A 27944-nucleotide genomic window follows, 5' to 3' on the forward strand; every position below is an offset into this window, starting at 1 on the left:
CTGGGGAACAAGATTTTCTGAAAGGGACAACCCTAAGTTACAGTAGTTGAGGGGTAACACTACTATGCATCTGTATCATCAATAGAATAGGTTATTCCATTACAAAATGCTATTAGTTTTTTTATTTGGACTCTACACAATAAAGACTTGGCAAAGAACATGAAAATGCATATATTTAAAGAAAAATTCTATAAAAATAAAACATTACATTTTAGAAAGAAAAGAAGAAAAGTATATGTACAGCTGTAAATCATTTATGGACCAGATGAACAATAGTCTTTATTTAGAAAAGAAAAAGAAAAGAATAAAAAGCCCAATCTTTTCCACCGTGGATAAGTAGTCATATTGAAAAATGTTTTCATGATTATAAATTAAAAAAAAAAAATATATAAATATATATATATATATATATATATATACAGTTAGGTCCATATATATTTGGACAGAGACAACATTTTTCTAATTTTGGTTACAGACATTACCATAATTTAATTTTAAACAAAACAATTCAGATGCAGTTGAAGTTCAGACTTTCAGCTTTCATTTGAGGGTATCCACATTAAAATTGGATGAAGAGTTTAGGAGTTTCAGCTCCTTAACCTGTGCCACCCTGTTTTTTAAAGGGACCAAAAGTAATTGGACAATTGACTCCAAGGCTATTTCATGGACAGGTGTGGGCAATCCCTTCATTATGTCATTCTCGACTAAGCAGATAAAAGGTCTGGAGTTGATTTGAGGTGTGGTGCTTGCATTTGGAAGGTTTTGCTGTGAAGTAAACATGCGATCAAAGGAGCTCTCCATGCAGGTGAAACAAGCCATCCTTAAGCTGCGAAAACAGAGAAAAAACCCATCCGAGAAATTGCTACAATATTAGGAGTGGCAAAATGTACAGTTTGGTACATCCTGAGAAGGAAAGAAAGCACTGGTGAACTCATCAATGCAAAAAGACCTGAGCGCCCACGGAAGACAACAGTGGTGGATGATTGCAGAATAATCTCCATGGTGAAGAGAAACCCCTTCACAACAGCCAACCAAGTGACCAACACTCTCCAGGAGGTCGGCGTATCAATATCCAAATCTACCATAAAGAGAAGACTGCATGAAAGTAAATACAGAGGGTTCACTGCACGGTGCAAGCCACTCATAAGCATCAAGAATAAAAAGTCTAGACTGGACTTTGCTAAAAAACATCTAAAAAAGCCAGCACAGTTCTGGAATAACATTCTTTGGACAGATGAAACCAAGATCAACCTCTACCAGAATGATGGCAAGAGAAAAGTATGGCGAAGGCGTGGTACAGCTCATGATCCAAAGCATGCCACATCATCTGTAAAACACGGCGGAGGCAGTGTGATGGCTTGGGCATGCATGGCTGCCAGTGGCACTGGGTCACTAGTGTTTATTGATGATGTGACACAGGACAGAAGCAGCCGAATGAATTCTGAGGTCTTCAGAGCCGCCATACTGTGTGCTCAGATCCAGCCAAATGCAGCCAAACTGATTGGTCGTCGTTTCATACTACAGATGGACAATGGCACAAAACATGAAGCCAAAGCAACCCAGGAGTTTATTAAAGCAAAGAAGTGGACTATTCTTGAATGGCGAAGTCAGTCACCTGATCTCAACCCAATTGAGCAGCATTTCACTTGTTAAAGACTAAACTTCAGATAGAAAGGCCCACAAACAAACAGCAACTGAAAACCACCGCAGTGAAGGCCTGGCAGAGCATCAAAAAGGAGGAAACACAGCGTCTGGTGATGTCCATGAGTTCAAGACTTCAGGCAGTCATTGCCAACAAAGGGTTTTCAACCAAGTACTAGAAATGAACATTTTATTTAAAATTATTGAATCTGTCCAATTACTTTTGGTCCCTTTAAAAACAGGGTGGCACATGTTAAGGAGCTGAAACTCCTAAACCCTTCATCCAATTTTAATGTGGATACCCTCAAATGAAAGCTGAAAGTCTGAACTTCAACTGCATCTGAATTGTTTTGTTTAAAATTCATTGTGGTAATGTTTATAACCAGAATGAGAAAAATGTTGTCTCTGTCCAAATATATATGGACCTAACTGTATATATATATATATATATATATATATATATATATATATATATATATATCTTTCCACTTCTCAGCTGCTACTTTGGAAGACGCCGGAGTTCGTTCATGAGCCAGATAGCCATACTGAGGAGAGCGAGCGAGCCGGACTGGTGGGTAGCAGCTAGAGATGTAGGGACGTACAAGAGCAGAGTGCTGATGCCCAACGTGACCTGAGAAGAAAGAAGAAACATTATAAGGATATGTCCTAAACTATTAACCCCTATGTATATGTAGCTCACACGTCGGGTGTAGGTGTATGGAGAAGGCTCAGGCGCGGAGAATGAACCACAATCTGCAGATGCTGGCTGTGCTATACAGCCGACATCTGCCTGTAACAACAGTGACCGGTGCTAATTACCATCTCTCCCGTCTATCCTCCTAAATGCTGTTTTCGATCTATTAAAGTGGTATTAAAAGGAGCGTGATCCGGCCCAGATGTCCGTAAGGGCTCTCATTGCTCCCCACCATTTCAATGCCTCCATTTTTTCCATATTTTTCAGTATAATAAATGGTGTGATTCGTTACAAGCCGCAGTGTGAAGGGGTTAAGAGCGTTTACTAATGGGATTTTTAGCCTAAAAACAGATAACTAAATGTCTATAGATGACGGCGAGTCTGTGCCTTTCCTAAAATGCCCTACCCCGGTCCACAGTAGGAATAATCGGCAATGTCGTACGCTACCTGCAAATAGGCCACAGCGATGAGAGAGTTCACAGCGAGTCTTGCCCTTCGAGGCAGAGGAATCTTTCGGGAATAGTAATATAAGCCAGTGATGGCCGCTACTGAGCTGATCCCCTAAAAACAAAGATATAAAAAATAGCAACAAAACAAAATGCAGAAAACCGACATGAAAGTGCAATAAATACATTAAATATTTGTGTGTAAACAATAGAGATGAGCGAATCGATTTACAGGACCCAGGTGTTCTGTCGCTGCTGGACGGGAGGCCTACAAACCGTCTCCTACCCGCCGGCATCCACGGCTACCCTATTAATTAACCGGACCGGCGATACAAAGTTTACAGGTCACACTGGAACGATGACGTCAGCCAGAAAATCTAAAGAGGAGCCGCAGATGCCGGCAGGCAGGAGGCAGTTCGTAGGGCTCCTGTCCAGCGGCCACAGAGCTGCTCCACTGGGTCCAGCGAATTTTTTTGCACATCTCTAGAAGGCCCAGATATGCATCTCCCAGTAATCCTCCCCATTAGATACTGCCTTTAACCATTCCTGAGCTTCAGCACGTAATTATATGCTTATAATATGAGCGGCCATAGTAGGAGCTGTCCCTCATCCACCATGTGCAGATGTTGGCCATATTATACAGACAACATGCCACTCTACTTGCCAAGTTTAACTCCTTAGATGCTGCAATCAAACACAGCACCTGATATAGAGAGAGAACGCTCCTAAGCTGATTGGGGCTGCTGTATTTGGGTCTAACAATGGCCCCTGGATCATCCATGTATATGGCTATATATCCCTGGTATTATGCCAGTCAGGCACAGGGTGGGATGCTTTTATACAGTAAATAGTCTCAAAAAAAAAAAAAAAAAAAGAGAAACAATTTATTGATTTAAATCCTGGCTGACTCTGGGCTTATGAGTCCAGTGGGCGGTCCTCATCAATGATTGACAGCTTGTGAGTGTGCATGGGAATAGATTCAAGTGTTGACACCGTTATTATACATGACTTACAAGGATGCGGTGATCGAACTGAACTGTTGTTGGATTCTCAAAGATGTTTCTCAGGGTTGGAGAGAAAGCAAGAAGATCATCCGGGATCCAACGCTCCCCCATCTTAGGAAAGGAATTGTAAACGAGTCCGGCATCCAGTCCGGCCACAAAGGCTCCTGTGGTCAGAGATAGAATATGACCATATATTGCATATTACCCACGATGATCTGTACGGGCACTATATACTGTAGATGTACCGTATAGACCTCACTCAGATTTACATAAAAAGTCAATTAAGCTACAAATCTGTCATATCCGTCACCGACAATGCCTATAAAATGTGGCAGCTCAGTGGCGTGCTCATATATTTTTTAGGCTTAGAGCACTTTGATGAAGGACAGTTCATGTTGCCAAGGAAAAAAAAAATTATTTTTTCATGTACTTAGTAAATTGCACTGCAATCTTCATGGCTTCATTCATTTTCAGACCCCCCATGATATGCAGTTTGCAAGTGTCAAATGTTTCTCTTTTGGGAATGTCTCTCCCAGGAATATAGGCTGGATGTGAGCTCTTGTCTGTATCCAGGGTGCTGCTGTCTGCATTATCTCATATTAGCACAGCTTCTATCCCGCACTTATTTCCTATTTGTTTTCCTAAATGACTACAGTCTGATTTCTCTGCTTTCCATAGAACTTTACATACTTTCTCCCCTCTCCACTGCTGATCTATGTCCAACCACCTCCTTCATCTCCCTGCAGCTAAGTCTGAGAGATAGGAGGGGATAGAGCAGAGAAGGCCGTCAGGGGCAGGAGATAGCTCTGGCGGGTTTCTGATATTTCTGCAGAGCCCTCAGCTAGATAAAGAACTTACAGATGCTCTGCAGCAGCAAAATGGTAGAAAATCTTTACTGAAAACTACATAGAAATTAGCTTAATTTTGCATTTAAGAAACAAATAAAAAAAATGATGTGGTGCACACAGCCTTTCAGATTGCATAATCTATGGACAATGGAGTCACATGAACGTATAACAGCTGATGCCACTAAACATTTTCCTACTTCTGAATGGGGAGACCAGACGTCCAGACTAACAGGTCTCAATGGTATAAAAAGGTGATGTTCTCCAGCACCAAAGTAAAGCAGTTCAAACTTAGCTGTTAATCATATAAGATAAAAAAAATTGGCAGAATGTGCACATAAAAAAAACAAAACATAATACTAACGCGTTTCAGGTAGAAAAACCCTTAAACATACTGGAGAACATCCCTCTTTTGGACCATTGAGAGCTTTTTGACCTAACAGCCAGACCAGTACATACTCCGTGCACCGCAGACAGTCCTCTCTGGAAGTTTCCTGGGATACTTTTCTCTAGCGCGGCAGTGGTCATCAGAGCTGACACTTTTTCTAGATTTACAGGTATCTGACTAGGGAGAGACCGGTCAAACAAGGTGAGCCGGGCTAGGAGAAGCTCTGCTACCCAACAAGAGGAAGCATGTCCCCGATTTATGCTACCCATGGCTGGCGGCAAGAGTCACCAGACAAGTTTCCTTTCTTAAAATTACTAAACTTGGTACACACTTTATATGAGCAGTACCTGAGAGCGCGGTAAGGAAGACGAGAACCGCCGTCCAGTGGGTGAACTTCCTCAACTTCAGCAGCTGACTCGTTTCAATTAACTGTTTAAGGTAAAAAAAAAAGAAAATGAGATCATTATAGCAAAAACAACAGGATAAATCTTTACCTCTTAATTTCAATCAAGCAACAAAAAAAAACAACAAAAAAAGAAGTGTGGCAAAAAATGAAAAAAAAATGAGTCAGCTCACCCGCTTGGAGATCCAATGCACGGAAACCAGTACTGCCACAGGGAAAATGCAATCAGGTAAAAAGAAATTCAGCATCCAGAAAATCATTCCCTTTATTAGATCCATGTAAAAACAAAATGTCGAAAAATGTCAGAATCCCATTGGGGGATAACGGATTGGCAAACGCGTTTCAGACCGGCAGGTCTTTCATCATTTCATGTGACATTCTGTTTTTACATGGATCTAATAAAGTGAATTTATGGATTTTTCAGATGCTGGATTTCTCTTCACCTAATGACCTATAGAAGTGGTTCCCAAATGTTGTAAGATTTCATCTCCCAGCTCTTCCTGCAGCCCCCGGCATGAGGCAGGTAGAAGATCAGTAACCTAACAAATAGCTGTTTCCTATCATTTTAGGTCCAGAAAAGAATCCCATAATCTCCCATAGTCGGGCAGGGTGCACATTTCAGTTTGTGTGTAGGGGAAAAAAAAAATTAATAAAACTCTTTCAGACAGCGAATATTATCACCAGAATACCTTATGTCTGGGCAGAAGAAGAGATAATCCCGTCCAAAGACTCGCACAATAGAGAACGAGAGCGGAGCCTAAATGTGCGGCCAGGCGGTACTGACTGACACGGGGCACGTCGTAGGAATCCGGCTTCTCTTCTAATCCACTCTTCACCATGTACCAGCCCAGCAGCCCCTGGAAAGAGACAGATCGATAAAACATGAAGTTATAAATCTCTGCCCCGGGAAGGCAGCCATTCCTTTATCCCTTCTCCTTCATTCAGTCTTTTACCTGGAAGCAAACAAATCCGCACAGACCCAGCACTGTTCCTTTCATCCTCCGGGTAAACCATCCCTTCCTCCAGAAGTAAACGGCGGGCAGGATGTAAGCCAGGCCGACCGCCCGGCCCCACATACGATGGGAGTACTCCATGTACCAGATGAACTTGAACTCATTCAGGGTCATGTCGTGATTTAGACTGAAGGTAAAAAAGCGATAAAAAAAATTAGAATGTATATTTAGATAAGAGAAGTGCGTCAGCTGAGCGATTAGACAGAGCCGGCCATGAACAAAGATGCTCCTATGATACAATTTTAACAACACAATTCAAGGGTCCCATTCACTGGAATAAGAGCTCTGCACAATATCAGCAAAGCATCGTATCATTGCCTCTGCAACTGTATCGCCGTGTAATAGAGTGCGCTTTCCTGACAGATCTGTCTTAGTAAAAACTTGTGTTCCCATAAATTTACATACGTCAACACATATTAATGTATACTTATATTTTGTTGTTTTGTCTAGTAATCACTTTTTCTTCCTGGAATCTCTTTAAAATCTGTCAGCAGAAGATGTCAAACCAAGCACAGTCGCTCGGTGCACCCTAGATGCGTTTGGGCGTTCAGGGCACCTTCCCACTGACTTTTTTCCGGCTATCTACGCCACCATATTCCTTGATAGACAGCTCTGGCATTAGAAGAGTTAGAGAAGAGCAGAGATTCAGTAGATGGAAAATAAGTAGGTGAGAAGATGCACTGAACTGCTCGGCCACATCTCGGGTGCACAGAGCGCCTGTGCTTGGTATCAATTGTCATTTTTTTTGCTGACAGACTCCCTTTAAAGGGGTGGTAGAAAGTTTGGAGGTTATCGCTTATTGGATAAGGAGTAACTTCCAATCGCTGGAGGTTCGACCATTGGAGGGTTCTGGAGAGCCCTGCTCGAATGCTCCTCCACTCATTCTTAATGGGATTGCAGGTGACCAGCCACATGCACTACTCGTCTATTTCTGGTGGTCCCAAGGGGAATGGATGGAGGACATGATCGGCCTCTGCTCTATTGTCGTGACTAGAGAGGGAACCAGTAATCGGAACCCCAGCAATCGGAGTTGATCACTTCTAGTTTTGGTTCAGAGCCTTTAATCTCATTCTCCATGACGGATACTTATTTCCTCTTGTCGCACGGACCCTCGTGCTGTATTGCATATAGCGGTGTCTGTACATGAGCGGTCAATTGGTCTCAAGAGAAATGGAAAGAGTATCTCGCTGGGAGCCCATGTAGTTGTTCCCCAGCCAGTCGTTCCTGACATGTTTCTGTGTAGCCTGGTCTTACATTTTGAATTCTGGGAATTGCTGGTATTTCTGAAATTCGGCCTCCCATTCTTCCCGCGTTCCCGGTGGTTTCATTTCTTTCACCAGGTGCCAATCGACCATTGAAAGTCCGGACTCTGTTAACCTTCAGAGCAAAAAGTGGGAAAAACATTTCAATTCCAGTTGGTTTTAAGAACACGAATATCATTCTCTTCGAAAGCTGAATGACAACCAGGGCAGATATCACTATAGTGTCCACACGGGTTGTCACCCAGCTTTCCTGAATTTATCTGGAGCCCAAGAAGCGTTAAGGTGATCACCTGACATTGCGCCAAGTTACATATAATATTTCATTAAATATAGATTTTTTTTATTCTCAAAGATATTTCAGTGGAGAGCTCCTGTGACCACCCTGCACGCTCAGCATAAGCTGGAGTAATCTCCTCGGTGTGTGCACACTGACTGCTGGGCTCCTGTATTCTGGGACCTTATAATGGCACTTACCTAGTTACTCCCCCGAGGATCACAGCTCCGGCTACCATACCGCTGCAAGCAAGAAGCCAACGGCCCATGACACGTTCGGCGGCGGAGTTCGGTCCAGATCCCACTGCAGCTCTGGACTGCGCGCCCACTTCTGACACGGCGCTGCTGTCCCATCTTCTCTGCACCGTTTGCTTCCACTGAATGCTGGGGCTCTAATAAAACACAGAGGACGATCATCTGCAGGCAGTAAGTACGGCCACAAGGCAGAGGGGGCCTCTCACAGTTGGCGTCTTGCGTGATTACTGATGGCATGACCCATGTACAGAGTAAAGAGTAGAAGAAAAGAACTTTCCACTGTGTATTTGCTTGCGGAGAATCCAGCAGAGCGTATGAAATTTTAAGAAATCTCACGGACATGCTGAAAAACATCCGTAAATTCACAGGAGCTGCGAGTTTGACATCCACAACATGTCAATTTATTCCATGCAAGAGTGAAATGTACGACCTCCTAGCACTTTAGTCAGTGAATATGTGCAGTGAGAATGTAGCCTAAAGGGGGTCCGTGCATAAAATTGCAAATTGGGGCAGAGCCTACAGAATTATTTTCTCTGGTGGGCCGCCGCTGTACCCCAGTCTGACACATTACATTTAGTATTGGACAGAGAGGTGAAGCGCAGAATGTTAAATCGTGCTGTGTTACAAAGATAAACCCCGGCTTCCAATTAGGCCAGTGATCGCCACTCTGGCTAATGGGAGAGTGTGGAGGGGCTACTAGGACTACTGGGGAAGAGACAGACTTATGTGGGAAGAGGAGAGCTGCTGCTATGACTGCTGGAGCGGTTACCAATGGCAGCAGAGCAGAGAAGGACTGACATGACTATTGGGAATGCGGGGTGAAATGAACCCTTACATGCCAGCTAATCTACTCTGGAGGTTCATTTGGCTCACAGCAAAGGACCTTATATGTGACATTGATATACATATATACACACACATACACATATAGCAAGAACACATTTTTATACTAATCAATCACCAACATTTTGGCATCACGCTTCCTGCAGACCAAATATCCTAAGTGGTAAGGTGAGAAACATAGAAGTAATAATGCATACGAGCATTTACCTTTCCTCCTTTTGAGTGAATGAAGCGCACAGCTTGCACTCTACAGTGGGACAAGCTGGAGCGAAGACTCAATAAAAGCATTCTTGGCTTCCTCTGATTACGCCGGATCAGAGAACACAACTTCACAAACTGTCCTGAAAATTCACCTATTAAGAGAAAAAAAAAGAATCCGGTTTTCAGTCCATCAGTCTGGTGCATACTCAGTCTCAATGGCGATATGTGTGGGATGTTTATAACCCAACATTACCCCATAGGGAGAAATACTCAGCAAACCATCTAGAAGCGGAACTAATAATTATAAATATATATAAACGGCAGGTTGATGTGATCATTGAGCAGAGTGGAAAGGGGCTGCTGTGACTATTAGGGGAGCAGAGGGACTGCTGTGACTATTAGGGGAGCAGAGGGACTGCTGTGACTATTAGGGGAGCAGAGGGACTGCTGTGACTATTGGGGGAGCAGAGGGGCTGCTGTGACTACTGGGGGGAGCAGAGGGGCTGCTGTGACTACTGGGGGGAGCAGAGGGACTGCTGTGACTATTGGGGGAGCAGAGGGGCTGCTGTGACTATTGGGGGAGTGGAAAGGGGCTGCTGTGACCATTGGGGGAGCGGAAAGGGGCTGCTGTGACCATTGGGGGGAGCGGAAAGGGGCTGCTGTGACCATTGGGGGGAGCGGAAAGGGGCTGCTGTGACCATTGGGGGGAGCGTAAAAGGGCTTCTGTGACCATTGGGGGGAGCGGAAAGGGGCTGCTGTGACCATTGGGGGGAGCGGAAAGGGGCTTCTGTGACCATTGGGGGGAGCGGAAAGGGGCTGCTGTGACCATTGGGGGGAGCGGAAAGGGGCTGCTGTGACCATTGGAGGTAGCGGAAAGGGACTGCTGTGACTATTAGGGGAGCAGAGGGGCTGCTGTGACTATTGGGGGAGCAGAGGGGCTGCTGTGACCACTGGGGGGAGCGGAAAGGGGCTGCTGTGACCACTGGGGGGAGCGGAAAGGGGCTGCTGTGACCACTGGGGGGAGCGGAAAGGGGCTGCTGTGACCACTGGGGGGAGCGGAAAGGGGCTGCTGTGACCACTGGGGGGAGCGGAAAGGGGCTGCTGTGACCACTGGGGGGAGCGGAAAGGGGCTGCTGTGACCACTGGGGGGGGGCAGAGAGGGGCTGCTGTGACTATTGGGGGGAGCGGAAAGGGCTGCTGTGACTATTGGGGGAGCAGAGGGGCTGTTGTGACTATTGGGGGGAACAGAGGGGCTGCTGTGACTAATGGGGGGGCAAAGGGGCTGCTGTGACTAATGGGGGGAGCAAAGGGGCTGCTGTGACTATTGGGGGGAGCAGAGGGGCTGCTGTGACTATTGGGGAGCAGAGGGGCTGCTGTGACTATTGGGGGAGCAGAGGGGCTGCTGTGACTATTGGGGGAGCAGAGGGGCTGCTGTGACTATTGGGGGGAGCAGAGGGACTGATGTGACTATTGGGGGAGCAGAGGGGCTGCTGTGACTATTGGGGGGAGCAGAGGGGCTGCTGTGACTATTGGGGGGAGCGGAAAGGGGCTGCTGTGACCATTGGGGGGAGCGTAAAGGGGCTTCTGTGACCATTGGGGGGAGCGTAAAGGGGCTGCTGTGACCATTGGGGGGAGCGGAAAGGGGCTTCTGTGACCATTGGTGGGAGCGTAAAGGGGCTGCTGTGACCATAGGGGGGAGCGGAAAGGGGCTTCTGTGACCATTGGAGGTAGCGGAAAGGGGCTGCTGTGACTATGGGGGGAGCGGAAAGGGGCTGCTGTGACTATTGGGGGGAACAGAAAGGGGCTGCTGTGACCATTGGGGGAGCGGAAAGGTGCTGCTATGACCATTGGGGGGAGCGGAAAGGGGTTGCTGTGACCATTGGGGGGCAGAGAGGGGCTGCTGTGACTATTGGAGGGTGCAGAGGGGCTGCTGTGACTATTGGGGGGAGCGGAAAGGGGCTGCTGTGACTATAGGGGGAGCGGAAAGGGGCTGCTGTGACCACTGGGGGGAGCGGAAAGGGGCTGCTGTGACCACTGGGGGGAGCGGAAAGGGGCTGCTGTGACCACTGGGGGGAGCGGAAAGGGGCTGCTGTGACCACTGGGGGGAGCGGAAAGGGGCTGCTGTGACCACTGGGGGGAGCGGAAAGGGGCTGCTGTGACCACTGGGGGGAGCAGAAAGGGGCTGCTGTGACCACTGGGGGGAGCGGAAAGGGGCTGCTGTGACCACTGGGGGGAGCGGAAAGGGGCAGCTGTGACCACTGGGGGGGGCAGAGAGGGGCTGCTGTGACTATTGGGGGGAACAGAGGGGCTGTTGTGACTATTGGGGGAGCAGAGGGGCTGTTGTGACTATTGGGGGGAACAGAGGGGCTGCTGTGACTAATGGGGGGGCAAAGGGGCTGCTGTGACTAATGGGGGGAGCAAAGGGGCTGCTGTGACTATTGGGGGGAGCAGAGGGGCTGCTGTGACTATTGGGGGAGCAGAGGGGCTGTTGTGACTATTGGGGGGAACAGAGGGGCTGCTGTGACTAATGGGGGGCAAAGGGGCTGCTGTGACTAATGGGGGGAGCAAAGGGGCTGCTGTGACTATTGGGGGGAGCAGAGGGGCTGCTGTGACTATTGGGGGGAGCAGAGGGGCTGCTGTGACTATTGGGGGGAGCAGAGGGGCTGCTGTGACTATTGGGGGGAGCAGAGGGGCTGCTGTGACTATTGGGGGAGCACAGGGGCTGCTGTGACTATTGGGGGAGCAGAGGGGCTGCTGTGACTATTGGGGGAGCAGAGGGGCTGCTGTGACTATTGGGGGAGCAGAGGGGCTGCTGTGACCACTGGGGGGAGCGGAAAGGGGCTGCTGTGACCACTGGGGGGAGCGGAAAGGGGCTGCTGTGACCACTGGGGGGAGCGGAAAGGGGCTGCTGTGACCACTGGGGGGAGCGGAAAGGGGCTGCTGTGACCACTGGGGGGAGCGGAAAGGGGCTGCTGTGACCACTGGGGGGAGCGGAAAGGGGCTGCTGTGACCACTGGGGGGGGGCAGAGAGGGGCTGCTGTGACTATTGGGGGGAGCGGAAAGGGCTGCTGTGACTATTGGGGGAGCAGAGGGGCTGTTGTGACTATTGGGGGGAACAGAGGGGCTGCTGTGACTAATGGGGGGGCAAAGGGGCTGCTGTGACTAATGGGGGGAGCAAAGGGGCTGCTGTGACTATTGGGGGGAGCAGAGGGGCTGCTGTGACTATTGGGGAGCAGAGGGGCTGCTGTGACTATTGGGGGAGCAGAGGGGCTGCTGTGACTATTGGGGGAGCAGAGGGGCTGCTGTGACTATTGGGGGGAGCAGAGGGACTGATGTGACTATTGGGGGAGCAGAGGGGCTGCTGTGACTATTGGGGGGAGCAGAGGGGCTGCTGTGACTATTGGGGGGAGCGGAAAGGGGCTGCTGTGACCATTGGGGGGAGCGTAAAGGGGCTTCTGTGACCATTGGGGGGAGCGTAAAGGGGCTGCTGTGACCATTGGGGGGAGCGGAAAGGGGCTTCTGTGACCATTGGTGGGAGCGTAAAGGGGCTGCTGTGACCATAGGGGGGAGCGGAAAGGGGCTTCTGTGACCATTGGAGGTAGCGGAAAGGGGCTGCTGTGACTATGGGGGGAGCGGAAAGGGGCTGCTGTGACTATTGGGGGGAACAGAAAGGGGCTGCTGTGACCATTGGGGGAGCGGAAAGGTGCTGCTATGACCATTGGGGGGAGCGGAAAGGGGTTGCTGTGACCATTGGGGGGCAGAGAGGGGCTGCTGTGACTATTGGAGGGTGCAGAGGGGCTGCTGTGACTATTGGGGGGAGCGGAAAGGGGCTGCTGTGACTATAGGGGGAGCGGAAAGGGGCTGCTGTGACCACTGGGGGGAGCGGAAAGGGGCTGCTGTGACCACTGGGGGGAGCGGAAAGGGGCTGCTGTGACCACTGGGGGGAGCGGAAAGGGGCTGCTGTGACCACTGGGGGGAGCGGAAAGGGGCTGCTGTGACCACTGGGGGGAGCGGAAAGGGGCTGCTGTGACCACTGGGGGGAGCAGAAAGGGGCTGCTGTGACCACTGGGGGGAGCGGAAAGGGGCTGCTGTGACCACTGGGGGGAGCGGAAAGGGGCAGCTGTGACCACTGGGGGGGGCAGAGAGGGGCTGCTGTGACTATTGGGGGGAACAGAGGGGCTGTTGTGACTATTGGGGGAGCAGAGGGGCTGTTGTGACTATTGGGGGGAACAGAGGGGCTGCTGTGACTAATGGGGGGGCAAAGGGGCTGCTGTGACTAATGGGGGGAGCAAAGGGGCTGCTGTGACTATTGGGGGGAGCAGAGGGGCTGCTGTGACTATTGGGGGAGCAGAGGGGCTGTTGTGACTATTGGGGGGAACAGAGGGGCTGCTGTGACTAATGGGGGGCAAAGGGGCTGCTGTGACTAATGGGGGGAGCAAAGGGGCTGCTGTGACTATTGGGGGGAGCAGAGGGGCTGCTGTGACTATTGGGGGGAGCAGAGGGGCTGCTGTGACTATTGGGGGGAGCAGAGGGGCTGCTGTGACTATTGGGGGGAGCAGAGGGGCTGCTGTGACTATTGGGGGAGCACAGGGGCTGCTGTGACTATTGGGGGAGCAGAGGGGCTGCTGTGACTATTGGGGGAGCAGAGGGGCTGCTGTGACTATTGGGGGAGCAGAGGGGCTGCTGTGACTACTGGGGGGAGCAGAGGGGCTGCTGTGACTATTGGGGGAGCGGGAAGGACGGACCTAACACTTTGCCAATTATATCTATAAAAGTAATTGAAAGTGAATGATCAAATTGTTTTCAAGGTAACACATGGCACTCAAGCAACCAATCAGATTCCAGCTCTTATTTTTAAATTTCCCTTTGGAAAATGAAAGCAGTATTCTGATTGGTTGCTGTACTGCACACTTGCGTTGTGTGTGCGGCCGGGGAAGCGCACACGTTCCTATACTGAGGAGCCGGCAGACTGAACCTGTCCTGTTATCTGCGCCGGTGGACAGACACTACTACATGCAGGACAGGCCTCTGCTCAGCCCCCAACCTCACCGATCTCCGCGGACACACAGCGCACTCACATACAGCGGACACTTACATTCCCCTCTGCAGATATGGCTGCTAACCAGTGAGGACCAAAGTGTCACTCATGGGCGCAGCCATGTTGGAAGGAACGTCATCACGTAACGCGTCACGTCACGAGGGTACGTAAAGTAGCGTGAGGCTCGCTTCTGCGCAGCCACTTAGTAACTAGAGCTGGTGACAGTCCGCGCACAGCCGCACAGCGCCACCTCCAATACTCCGGAATAGTCACAGATCCGGACCCTCAATGGCTCCGCCAGGAAAGCTGCGAAGCACGGGCTGTACAGAATGCTGACCAATCACTGAGCGCCGCTGTCAGACGACGACCCAATGAAGAAGGGATTCCTGCAGGCAGCCAATCAGAGCCGACACTGGCATTTAGATAACCAATCAGAACGGGAGAGGGGTTAAACCGGAAGGAACGGAGAATGGAGGGGTAACCAATCAGCGGCTAGTGGGTGTTTGTTCGGGGAGGCAGTGGGGGATGGTGACACAGGGAGGTAAACATGCGATGTGTGTGTGAGCTGCATGTGTGACCCGGGCTGAGGATGGTGGGTGACGGCCCCTGTGTGTCCCTGCCCCCTGTGTGTCCCCGTCATGTGTCACCTGCTGCTGCTCTGCACAGTTATATAGTGCAAGGATTAGGGGTAATCACGTGAACTGTAGGCAGGATGTGACAGAAGGATGTCAGAATGCTGGGGGATAGCCTGGGCCGCTCTGTTAGCGCTTGGGCTGATCCCGGCCGTGGCGGCGTGCTGTTTGATCCCGGCGGTGCTGCTCGGGGGCTGATCCAGGCTGTGGCGGCGTGCTGTTTGATCCCGGCGGTGCTGCTCGGGGGCTGATCCAGGCTGTGGCGGCGTGCTGTTTGATCCCGGCGGTGCTGCTCGGGGGCTGATCCAGGCTGTGGCGGCGTGCTGTTTGATCCCGGCGGTGCTGCTCGGGGGCTGATCCTGGCCGTGGTGGCGTGCTGTTTGATCCCGGCAGTGCTGCTCGGGGGCTGATCCAGGCTGTGGCGGCGTGCTGTTTGATCCCAGCGGTGCTGCTCGGGGGCTGATCCTGGCCGTGGCGGCGTGCTGTTTGATCCCGGCGGTGCGGTGCAGGGGGTTGATCCCGCTGTTACAATGTTGCAGTTCTTTCCCTTCCATGCTGTAGGTGTCTATTATCAGGTTTCTCTCTTCACAGCTAAGCTGCTCTTCTATTTTAACTCTTTGTGTTCCTAATGCTTCTGAGTCGTCCGGAGTCATCCATGTACGTTAATTTCTCTCTGTTATTATGCAGGGAGATGGCGGATCAGGGTTTCCTTATGGAAGTTTGTGTCGATTCCGTGGAGTCTGCAGTGAACGCTGAGAGGGGAGGTAAGAGCGCATGCATTTTATTCATTTTAGGGGGGGTATTTTCTTTGCGCACAGACTCCCCGCAGCTTTGTTTTCTCCTCAGGTGCCGGACGTATAGAGCTATGTGCCAGTTTACTGGAAGGAGGAATCACCCCGACCATAGGTGCGTTGTACCCAATTATGAGAGTATTGGTGGGACACAATAAATGTTTTATCCCCGAACTGCAGAGTGGGACAGATTTACTACTCCAGGGCACTGTTCAGACAGTGCAGATCTCAGTCGCCTTCACACTTTTTTTTTTTTTTCAAGTACCATAGTTCAAAAATCATTAGCTTGCAGGCAGAAACCGCTTCAATAAACTGCCCCCATTCTTTCGGTAGGTTCTGGAGAAGTTTCGTTTTTTGTTTTTTTTGTTTTAGTTTTTTGTCTTAGATTTTTTTTTTGAGTGTTTTGATTGGACTGTGCCTAGCTTGGAGAGGTTTCCTCGTGGAAGTCTTTGTAACAACTGACATTGCACTTTAGTTTTTCCACCAAATGTTTGTCAAAACCTCTTCAGGGGAAAAAAAAAAAGCCCCAAAATTATATGAGCCACAAAGTGGATTTCACCTAAAAAAATAAAAAATAAATAAAATAAAAAAATAAGGAATTGGAGATTTGGTACTAAACAAATAAAAATAATACTTCACTGTGAATATGGCCTTAGACTAGATTGTCTTAAGATGTGCCAGATTTCATCTTGAGATACAATAAAATGGATCTTTCTGTAGTCTTCGGTCTTAACTTTTTCACAACCTCTGTTGATTTCCTACCACCTCTTTTGTGCCAACATTTTTGTTTGTTTTGGTATTTGTTTTTTGTTTTTTTTGTCAGCTGCGAAACATACGAGGTGGGGACTCGAGCGTGGCGCTCCAGCACCCGCGATACTCAATGCAAACTTGAGTAGCGAGCACTTACGCTCCTCACTAATCACATCCACAGATTGTATTACTAAAGGGTCCGCCACGATAAATAACGAGGTATTCCAGCATTGTGAAGTGATGATCAGATAGGCCGTGATTTTTTTTTTTTTTTTTTTGGTGGTGATCCGACCTGTCCTTATTTTAGGTTTGGTGGTCTGACCTGCATTGGTGGTGGTCCGGCCTGTCCTAATTTTAGGTTTGGTGGTTCTGTCTGCCATTACTTCATGATTAGTGGTGGTCTGACTTGCCTTTAGTTTTTGATTGGTGGTGGTCCGACCTCTGGGACTCTGCGATGGGTTTTCCCATCTGCTATGCAGGTGAAACAAAGCCAGTGCTATGCTTCATTTTCAGGATTGGGGGTGGGGGGGGGGGGGGGGGTGTTCCCAGAAGTTAGACCTCCTCTGTTCATGATTTCTAACGTTCTATGTACAATTAAAGGGGTTTTCCAAGTTATGGTGAATGTTACAGAGGCAGAATTGCTGCTAAAGCCGAGAAATGATACTTACCCCTCAGTTTAAGCTTTGATTGCCGCTGCTGTACTGATACTAGAGGCTGGGAATATATAAAAGATGTAAATGGGCAAATGAGGACAATAACCCCGGTCACCAGCAGGGGAAGGGATGAAGCTGCCCCTCCATCATCTCGTCCATTTTTCAGGTCTTTTGCAGGTGGTGAAGCAGTACGTGCAGATCCCCGTGTATGTGATGATTCGGCCGCGAGGAGGAGACTTCCTCTACTCTGACCGAGAGATGGAAGTCATGAAAGCTGACATCCGGCTAGCAAAAATCCACGGCGCTGACGGCTTGGTTTTCGGAGCCCTGACAGAAGACGGCAGGATTGATGCAGAACTGTGCATGGATTTACTTGGTGAGACAAATGCAGCAGCCGCGGTTGGGTTATTTTTGCCGAGGAGGTGGATCTCATCTGGTGTCTTCTGATATTTTTGACCCTGAACTTATAAATGAATAATTTCACCTCCAAAAAGTCAGGAAAAAGACGCTGTGAACATACCCAAAGTCATTTTATTTTTGTCTTATTTTATTTTATTTTTAACCCCTTCACTGCAGAGATTCAATTTCAGATTGAATAAATAAATCCATCCCCACATTAAATTGAGTCTTTGTCCAATTCAAATTTCGGGAGATTTTCTCAGTTCTGATACCCACTCCTAGAATAAGACTACGTTTACAGCATGAAAGAGGGGAAAAAATGGGATGAAACTACTTTTTGGAACATCAGGTGTCCTTTAAAACGGAGCTTCTGTGACTAACTCTGTTCCTTTCATCTTCCAGCTATTTCTCGCCCTCTTCCTGTCACTTTCCATCGAGGTAAGAATGACGACTTTTGCTCCGTGTAAGGGTATGTGCACACAACGTCTTTTCCAGCCTTACAAACCCCCAGAGTTTTTCGAGTGGATGACAATTCTGGAAACGCCAGTGTTTGCTTTGGTTTGTGTTTGTTTTTGTTTTTTCCCACCATGCATCTTTTTTTGGTAGTTGTTGTTTTTTTTTTTTTACCACTTCATTGACTTTTTATTGCCTTTTTTTTGCTGTTTTTAACATTTTTGGGGCATGTTGTTTTTTTTTTGTTTGTTTTTTATTGGTGTTTTTGTTGAACTCCATTCCAAAATGAACAATCTGCTAGGGTTTTTCAAGCAAAAATGCTCAATAGGACGCCCAGGTGTCTTTTGAGTCTTCCCATTGACTTGTATGGAGCGTCTTCAGAGCTGAATCCACCTGGACGAGTCGTGTGCACAGGCCCTAAGCTTTATGGAGACTGAGGTTACGTTGACTGATGGTAGCAATGATGCTGTGCTGCACGGATCTGTGATCTCCTTTACTGTCCCACGTGCTCTTGTATTGCAGCGTTTGACATGGTTTATGATCCCTTGCTGGCCATGGAGACTCTGATATCGCTTGGGTTTGAGCGGGTGCTGACCAGCGGGTGCGACAGCTCCGCACTGGAGGGTCTGCCTTTAATAAAGAGGCTTGTGGAGCAGGTAATTATTCTCACTGCCGTCCTAAAAATGAGCATAGCCGTAATATCGCCATCATCTGCCCATCCCACTCTGCAGTATTATAGTGGGCCGATAATAGGCTGCCAGGTGCCTCGGTTGCCTCTGATCTTTTTAACATTGTTTTCTTTCTTTTTTTTGATCAGATCCTTTGTTTTCCGCCACTTCTGACTCCTCCATGTTTTTCCTTCAGCTTCTATCCTAGAGATGAAAATTCTAAATGAATTGTGCCCATTATGTATTAATGTAATGCAGGTTATGATATTAGCCCCTTAAGGATAGTTATTTGGGGCGTTGAGTTTTTATTTGTTTTCTACCAAAAATCACTTCTTTAATTGAATATTATTATATTGCACAATCAGGAGTTATTGTAGCGCAGAAGAGTGGCTGTCAATCAGAGCCGCGCTCCTGCGCCCGATCGCTCAGATAAACCTGTTGTGCCCCCCATACTAGGAGATGATGTATATGTCGGTCCTTTAGCAGGAAAGAGTTAAAGGCTTCCTCTGGCGCCGTTCACTTCCACATGGGGCGGTGAGCACTTCTGATGACCTTGTGTGGACGTGTCTGCCAGGGCGCACGCACAGTTGGCACTGGTGATGTTGCAGGGATAAGTGCACGGTCAGCAGGCATCAGATTAGTACGGGTGGGTGCGACCTGCTGACTGCGCACCTGTCAACATAACCTCATCGGTGCTGCTGCATACATCACACGTGGGGGTCGTCGCTTTGTACAAAAAGGAGACTCCAGAGCCCCATTCCTGAGATCAGTGGATACTCAGACCGTGTCCCCAATCTGCAGTTTGTTTTATTTAAAAAAATGTGCATCACTCACCCTCCTCAGGTCCATCTGTTATTGTCCGCAGCTAATACTTGAGCTCACTGATTGGCTTCAGAGACTCTGCACTGAACCTGGCCAGGGTGAGTAAAGCACAGTTTTTCCTTGAAAAGAAAAAAAAATATCCGAAACAGTTTTTGGTAAACACCCTTTAATAGGGAAAAGTTGTTGAGGTGGTGATAGGGTTTGTTTTCATCCTCTTTCTAAAATAATTTAGAAGACCTTCACACAGGAGGAGGTACCTAGACGCTGCGGTAAGGTGAGGGGGGTTTATGTAGCCATACGTGAGCGTTAATCCATCGGAAACACCGAGCATTTATGCTGTATAAATAATAGATTCTGCCGTCTACCTTATTCCCCATCAGTCACGTGATAATGTTTTTCTCTTCCAGGCTAAAGGCAGGATCATAGTAATGCCCGGTAGGTAAACCACAAGCCGCCTTCTGCTGACAGAGCCCAAATATTCCCTAGGAATAGAAGATCTGCCGCTACTATGGGTGGTCAGCATTGTATAGTGGAGCCTTTAGTTTGTGGTGGTCTTCAAACAGCCCCTTATTAGAGGTGGAGGTCCCCAGTTTAGGATCCTCACCTCTTGGCCAGAGTGGAGAGCGAAAACATATAGCGCCTGTTTCTCTGGAGGACTTGTCATCTCCTGTACTCTATGTTGTACATATAAGCCTTTGATTTAAAATGTGCAATTCCTGATTAACCCTGTGGAGGCGCTGCAGGGAAACGGAACACTTACTGAGAGATTGCTGATGATTGGTGGGGAGGAAACTTTGCTTAGTTCTTGACGATAAGAGCTGAAGGGCAAAGTGACCCCTGGGTCTTCCAAAATCTAACTACTCACATGAAATTACGCCACATTGAGGTTGTATATTATAGGCGCCATTTATAATCTTTGAGATTCCATTATATTGCTATTGGGCAAATCATCCATCATTGTCTAAGCGCTGTGTCACCTAAAGGCACAAGCGTAGGGAAAATACTCTAAGGACGAGCACTAAAATTGCAATGTGGTCTTTTTAACCCCTTTCTGACATTGGACGTACTATCCCATCGATGTGGGGTGGGCCCGTATGACCACCGATGGGATAGTACGTCCAGCGCGATCGGCAGCGCTCACGGGGGGAGCGCGGCCGATCGCGGCCAGGTGTCAGCTGGCTATCGCAGCTGACATCCGGCACTATGTGCCAGGAGCGGTCACGGACCGCCCCCGGCACATTAACCCCCGGCACACCGCGAACAAACATGATCGCAGTGTGCCGGCGGTTCAGGGAAGCATCGCGCAGGGAGGGGGCTCCCTGCGTGCTTCCCTGAGACCCCCGGAGCAACGCGATGTGATCGCGTTGCTGCGAGGGTCTCTTACCTCCTCCTCGCTGCAGGTGCCCAGATCCAAGATGGCCGCGGCATCTGGGTCCTGCAGGGAGGGAGGTGGCTTACCGAGTGCCTGCTCAGAGCAAGCGCTTGGTAAGCCTGCAGTGCTGTAAGTCAGATATGATTTGCTGTGCAAACTGTCAGATCAGCGATCTGTGATGTCCCCCCCTGGGAAAAAGTAAAAAAAAAAAAAAAAAAATTCCCCATGTGTAAAAAAAAAAAAAAAAAATAATAATTCCTAAATAAAGAAAAAAAAAATTATTCCCATAAATACATTTCTTTATCTAAATAAAAAAAATAAAAGTACACATTTAGTATCGCCGCATCCGTAACGACCCCACCTATAAAACTATATCACTAGTTAACCCCTTCAGTGAACACCGTAGGGGGAAAAAAAAAAACGAGGCAAAAAAAACCGCTTTATTATCATACCGCCGAACAAAAAGTGGAATAACACGCGATCAAAAAGATGGATATAAATAACCATGGTACCGCTGAAAACGTCATCTTGTCCCGCAAAAAACGAGCCGCCATACAGCGTCATCAAAGAAAAAATAAAAAAGTTATAGTCCTCAGAATAAAGCGATGCCAAAATAATTATTTATTCTATAAAATAGTTTTTATCGTATAAAAGCGCCAAAACATAAAAAAAATGATATAAATGAGGTATCGCTGTAATCGTACTGACCCGAAGAATAAAACTGCTTTATCAATTTTACCAAACGCGGAACAGTATAAACGCCTCCCCCAAAAGAAATTCATGAATAGCTGTTTTTTTGTCATTCTGCCTCACAAAAATCGGAATAAAAAGCGATCAAAAACTGTCACGTGTGTTATGGACCTGGTGGTTAGGAACACCTGAAATGACCTGATAAGTAAACCAGAAATATAGGACGAGCTCTGGGGATGTGGGAACTTTACTGACCGCAACCCTGATCCTATAACACACACTATAGGCAGCCGTGGAGCGTACCTAACTCTCCCTAGACGCCTCTTCACAGCCTGAGAGCTAGCTACCCCTAGAGAGAAACAAAGCCTCACTTGCCTCAGAGAAATTTCCCCAAAGTAAAGTCAGCCCCCCACAAATAATGACGGTGAGTTAAGAGGAAAATACAAACATAGGCATGAAAACAGGTTTTAGCAAAAGAGGCCCACTAATACTAAATAGTAAGAGGATAGCAAGGGAACTGTGCGGTCAGTATAAAATGCTACAAAAATATCCACGCAGAGAATACAAAAAGACCCTCACACCGACTCACGATGTGAGGGCGCAACTCTGCACCCCAGAACTTCCAGCAAGCAAGAAAATAGCATATAAGCAAGCTGGACTGAACTTATCACATACTGAGAAACATTTTCCAAAAGCAATGAGCAAAAATGAACTAGCATGAACTTAGCTTCTCCTGGAGGAGACAGGTCACTAGAGAAGTCCCAGAGAGATCTGAACCAATACTGAATACAACGACAGCTGGCAACAAGTAAAGATCTAGGTGGAGTTAAATAGGCAGCCAGCACAACAGAAAACGAGGCAGCTGGGAGCCAGCTAAGGACCAGTAGTATCACTCAAAGCCACCAGAGGGAGCCCACGAACAGAACTCAACAAAGTACCATTCATGACCACAGGAGGGAGCCCGAGAAGGGAATTCACAACACACGTGTCCGAAAATGTTACCAATAAAAACATCAACTCGTTCCGCAAAAAACAAGACCTCGCATGACTCTGTGGACCAAAATATGGAAAAATTATAGGTCTCAAAATGTGGAAACACAAAAACTTTTTTGCTATAAAAAGCGTCTTTTAGGCTAGTTTCACATTTGCGTTTAAAACGCAAACGCAGGTGGTGAGAAAAACGCGTGCAAACGCTGCGTTTTCTCATGGTAAAAAAAACTCGGCGTTTTGACGCGTTTACATGCGTTTTTTCCTGCGTTTGCGTTTTTGAAACGCATGCTGAGAAGTGTGTGACAGCTGCCAATCATCAAAATCATCTAGAAAACCCACTATAAATAGAAATAGCTAGGGTTGGGGTTAGGGTTAGGATCAGGATCCCTAGGGTTAGGGTAGGGTTAGGGTTAGGATCCCTAGGGTTAGGATCCCTAGGGGTAGGGTTAGGGTTTGGATCCCTTTATCACCTTGATGGTGGGGGGTGGCTTATCAGTGTGTATTCTTGTTTTTTTCTATTGAAACGCATGCGTTTAAAACGCAACCAAAAGCATGTGCTTAAAAACGCATGCGTTTACATAGACAGCAATATACGTTTTTTTGCCGCAAAAAAATGCATGCATTTTTTTTGCGGCAAATAAACGCCTCTAGAAATTACTACATGTTGCATTTCTGCAACAAAACGCAAGCATAGAAACGACGCATGCGTCGTCAAACGCGTCAAAACGCATTACAAAAAAAACGCATGCGTTTTTTTGCGCTAAAACGCAGCGGCAAAAAACGCAAATGTGAAACCAGCCTTAGTGTGCGACGGCTGCCAATCATAAAAATCCGCTATAAAAAATGCTATAAAAATAAATCAAACCCCCCTTCATCACCCCTTTAGTTAGGGAAAAATAATAAAATTAAAAAAATGTATTTATTTCCGGTTAGGGTTGGGGCTAAAGATAAGGGTTAGGGTTGGGGCTAAAGTTAGGGTTAGGGTTTGGATTACATATACGGTTGGGATTAGGGTTGGGATTAGAGTTAGGGGTGTAGTTAGGGTTAGGGGTGTGTTTGGATTAGGGTTTCAGGTAGAATTGGGGAGTTTCCACTGTTTAGGCACATCAGGGGCTCTCCAAACGCGACATGGCGTCCGATCTCAATTCCAGCCAATTCTGCATTGAAAAAGTAAAACAGTGCTCCTTCCCTTCCGAGCTTTCCCGTGCGCCCAAACAGGGGTTTACCCCAACATATGGGGCATCAGCGTACTCGGGACAAATTGGACAACAACTTTTGGGGTCCAAGTTCTCTTGTTACCCTTGGGAAAATATAAATTTGGGGGGCTAAAAATCATTTTTTTTTTTTTTTTTTTTTCTGCGTTGTAAACTGTAGTGAAACACTTGGAGGTTCAAAGTTCTCACAACACATCTAGATAAGTTCCTTGGGAGGTCTAGTTTCCAATATGGGGTCACTTGTGTGGGGTTTCTACTGTTTCGGTACATCAGGGGCTCTGCAAATGCAACGTGACGCCTGCAAACCAATCCATCTAAGTCTGCAGTCCAAATGGCGCTCCTTCCCTCCCGAGCTCTGCCATGCACCCAAACAGTGGTTCCCCCCCACATATGGGGTATCAGCGTACTCAGGACAAATTGGACATCAACTTTTGGGGTCCAATTTCTCCTGTTACCCTTGGGAAAATACAAAACTGGGGGCTAAAAAATCATTTTTGTGGGAAAAAAAAAAATAATAATTTTTATTTTCATGGCTCTGCGTTATAAACTGTAGTGAAACACTTGGGGGTTCAAAGCTCTCAAAACACATCTAGATAAGTTCCTTAGGGGGTCTAATTTCCAAAATGGTGTCACTTGTGGGGGGTTTCAATGTTTAGGCACATCAGTGGCTCTCCAAACGCGACATGGCGTCCCATCTTAATTCCAGTCAATTTTGCATTGAAAAGTCAAATGGCGCTCCTTCCCTTCCGAGCTCTGCCATGCGCCCAAACAGTCGTTTACCCCCACATATGGGGTATCGGCGTACTCAGGACAAATTGCACAACAACTTTTGTGGTCTAATTTCTTCTCTTACCCTTGGGAAAATAAAAAATTGGGGGCGAAAAGATAATTTTTGTGAAAAAATATGATTTTTTATTTTTACGGCTCTGCATTATAAATTTCTGTGAAGCACTTGTTGGGTCAAAGTGCTCACCACACATCTAGATAAGTTCCTTAAGGGGTCTACTTTCCAAAATGGTGTCAGTTGTGGGGGGTTTCAATGTTTAGGCACATCAGGGGCTCTCCAAACGCAACATGGCGTTCCATCTCAATTCCAGTCAATTTTGCATTGAAAAGTCAAATGGCGCTCCTTCCCTTCCGAGCTCTGCGGTGTGCCCAAACAGTGGTTTACCCCCACATATGGGGTATCAGCGTACTCAGCACAAATTGTACAACAACTTTTGGGGTCCATTTTCTCCTGTTACCGTTGGTAAAATAAAACAAATTGGAGCTGAAACAAATTTTGTGTAAAAAAAAAAAAAATGTTAATTTTTATTTAAACATTCCAAAAATTCCTGTGAAACACCTGAAGGGTTAATAAACTTCTTGAATGTGGTTTTGAGCACCTTGAGGGGTGCAGTTTTTAGAATGGTGTCACACTTGGGTATTTTCTATCATATAGACCCCTCAAAATTACTTCAAATGAGATGTGGTCCCTAAAAAAAAAAATGGTGTTGTAAAAATGAGAAATTGCTGGTCAACTTTTAACCCTTATAATTCCTAACAAAAAAATGTTGGTTCCTAAATTGTGCTGATGTAAAGTAGACATGTGGGAAATGTTACCTATTAAGTATTTTGTGTGACATATCTCTGTGATTTAAGGGCATAAAAATTCAAAGTTGGAAAATTGTGAAATTTTCGCCAAATTTCCATTTTTTTTCACACAAACGCAAGTTATATCGAAGAAATTTTACCACTATCATGAAGTACAATATGTCACGAGAAAACAGTGTCAGAATCGCCAAGATCCGTTGAAGCGTTCCAGAGTTATAACCTCATAAAGGGACAGTGGTCAGAATTGTAAAAATTGGCCCGGTCATTAACGTGCAAATCACCCTTGGGGGTAAAGGGGTTAAAGGGGGTGATCAACGGCCAGTCAAAACCAGTTTGATTAGGGGGTTGGAAATATTTCACTGTATTTAGATTTTTTTTTTTTTTTTCCCCCCTGATCTTTCAGGTGGCGGAATCACAGAGAGGAACCTCCATAGAATTCTAGAAGGTGCCGGAGTTCAAGAATTCCACTGTTCTGCGCGCTCCACCAAGGAATCGTTAATGAAGTACAGGTAACTCACACTGCACGAAGAAAAACAATATCCGTGTTCTGTTTATTAACACCAATAAAATAATGACATAACATAGTGACCCCACTGGATTCTTTATTATGTTATTTTATTTTTTTTAGAACGTTATTTTTACGTGGACACATCCATATAAGGGCTTGGTTTTTTTTTCAATAAGATTTATTTTGAATGACACCATAAATGTTCTTATTTAATATAAAAAAAAAAAATCCAAGTTGGATGAAATGATGGGGGAAAAAAATGCAATTTTGCTTTGTTTTCTGGGTTTTGTTTGTGTGGCTTTTATTGTTTGATAGAATGTCCTGGTGTGACATGTTGCTTTTTGCATCTTGCAGATGTCAGACGTGGCTGTACCGCCCGACCTGTTGCTTTTTGCACCTTGCAGGTGTCAGACGTGGCTGTACCGCCCGACCTGTTGCTTTTTGCATCTTGCAGATGTCAGACGTGGCTGTACCGCCCGACCTGTTGCTTTTTGCACCTTGCAGGTGTCAGACGTGGCTGTACCGCCCGATCTGTTGCTTTTTGCATCTTGCAGATGTCAGACGTGGCTGTACCGCCCGACCTGTTGCTTTTTGCACCTTGCAGGTGTCAGACGTGGCTGTACCGCCCGACCTGTTGCTTTTTGCATCTTGCAGATGTCAGACGTGGCTGTACCGCCCGACCTGTTGCTTTTTGCATCTTGCAGATGTCAGACGTGGCTGTACCGCCCGACAGGTTGCTTTTTGCATCTTGCAGATGTCAGACGTGGCTGTACCGCCCGACACGTTGCTTTTTGCACCTTGCAGGTGTCAGACGTGGCTGTACCGCCCGACAGGTTGCTTTTTGCATCTTGCAGATGTCATGCCTGCGCTGCCCGGCTCGTTTATTTAGGGTTGAGTGTACGCTTTTGCCGCACTTGTCATTTTCACACGGTTCATACTGAAATGTGCTCTTTTTCTATCAGAAACAACTCTGTGACAATGGGAGCCGCACTTTCTACCTCGGAGTATTCCATCAAGGTTGCCGATGTGACCAAAGTCAGGACATTGAATGCAATGGCAAAGAATTTCCTCTGAAACCACCTCCCATGGAGCCGCAGAGAATGAATGTGGTGTTGCATCAACACAGAGAAGATTGGTTTGGTTCCTGGCACTGACTGGTGGTTGGGGAAATGGAGGCCGAGCCCCGGTGTGGATGCGACTGCGTGATGGATTCTGGGTTCTGTGTTCTGCTTGTCCACTCTGGGTGAAGAAACGATTGAGGGGAAATCGACGGTGATCCAGTGCGGTGATGTACGGACATACTCCTCTGCGCCGAGGAGAAAAGCAGCACATTGTTCTGGGTTATATTCACCTTTGTGGGCATTTTTTTTGGAGTGGCCATAATTACAATAATCATCTTTTAGGAAATTATGTTTAATTTAAAATACTTACCCCTCAATGACAATGGGACGAATCCACCTCTGGGTCCGCTGGCACATCTTCAGCCATTCCTAACTATGAACATCCCTCTATCAATGATCATCCCAACAGTGACCATAATGGTGCTGCTGCTTGGTGTAAGGGGGAAATCTCGCCGTCTGAAAACGGACTACTTAGATACAAGTCATAGTTGGATATCGTGGTATAAATTGGTCAATTCCTTGTGAGCCATCCCCCACAATAAATAAAGGAAATGTCCAGTTAGTATGCATCATGCATCCTCTGCCTTTGTGTTATGCGTGTTACAATATTACTTTGTTGAGAAAATGGAAAGTTTATTTAATTTCTGAAGGTCACTGGATCACAGTGGATTTTTTTTTTTAAAGATGCATTTCAGATCTCATTAATTTGTGACAGGCACCGTCCAATCTTGGCATACTGGAGGAGTACCGTTCTATTAATCTACACTGGAATTTAAAGGGGTTATCCGCCGCCTGTCACTTCCATGTCAGAGTGAATGGCGCTGTCGGTGTTGCATCTTTGGCCCCTTGCCAGATCTCGTGCATGCGTTATATCCTTAGTAATGTGATGGATGCACAATACCTGGTGGGCACCAGCGATATCCTGATGCTGATATTTTCTCCTTCGCCACATTGGGGGACACAGGACCGTGGGTGTTTGCTG

At 47.1% G+C, this 27944-nt stretch overlaps 2 protein-coding genes across 7 annotated transcripts; one reads left to right on the forward strand and one right to left on the reverse strand.

Annotated features, from left to right (window-relative positions):
- Window positions 1–287: 287 nt before the first annotated feature.
- COX15 (cytochrome c oxidase assembly factor COX15) lies at window positions 288–14499 on the reverse strand. 2 transcript variants are annotated; one of them, XM_077258344.1, is made up of 11 exons: window positions 14364–14499; window positions 9275–9420; window positions 8171–8361; window positions 7689–7811; window positions 6375–6561; window positions 6111–6278; window positions 5366–5447; window positions 3795–3949; window positions 2783–2896; window positions 2109–2272; window positions 288–380 (listed from the first exon to the last, which is right to left on the reverse strand). In XM_077258344.1, exons 2-10 carry the CDS (start codon window positions 9353–9355, stop codon window positions 2141–2143), a joined length of 1233 nt encoding a protein of 410 aa, XP_077114459.1. In that variant the 5' UTR covers window positions 9356–9420; window positions 14364–14499; the 3' UTR covers window positions 288–380; window positions 2109–2140. The 2 variants fall into 2 exon arrangements, with proteins under 2 accessions (XP_077114459.1, XP_077114458.1); XM_077258343.1 differs by lacking the exon at window positions 288–380 and having other exon boundaries at window positions 824–2272.
- Window positions 14476–27531, forward strand: CUTC (cutC copper transporter). 5 transcript variants are annotated; one of them, XM_077258345.1, is made up of 9 exons: window positions 14476–14783; window positions 15626–15702; window positions 15785–15844; window positions 17299–17508; window positions 17934–17969; window positions 18507–18640; window positions 19882–19909; window positions 25737–25842; window positions 26804–27531. In XM_077258345.1, the coding sequence occupies exons 1-9, from the start codon at window positions 14776–14778 to the stop codon at window positions 26913–26915; spliced, it is 771 nt and encodes a 256-aa protein (XP_077114460.1). In that variant the 5' UTR covers window positions 14476–14775; the 3' UTR covers window positions 26916–27531. The 5 variants fall into 5 exon arrangements, with proteins under 5 accessions (XP_077114460.1, XP_077114463.1, XP_077114462.1 ...); XM_077258348.1 differs by lacking the exon at window positions 14476–14783 and adding an exon at window positions 14788–14847; XM_077258347.1 differs by lacking the exon at window positions 14476–14783 and adding an exon at window positions 14826–14898.
- The last annotated feature ends 413 nt before the right edge of the window (window positions 27532–27944 follow it).

This window comes from Ranitomeya variabilis, chromosome 4, assembly GCF_051348905.1.
Source record: "Ranitomeya variabilis isolate aRanVar5 chromosome 4, aRanVar5.hap1, whole genome shotgun sequence".
Taxonomy (NCBI): Eukaryota; Metazoa; Chordata; class Amphibia; order Anura; family Dendrobatidae; genus Ranitomeya; species Ranitomeya variabilis.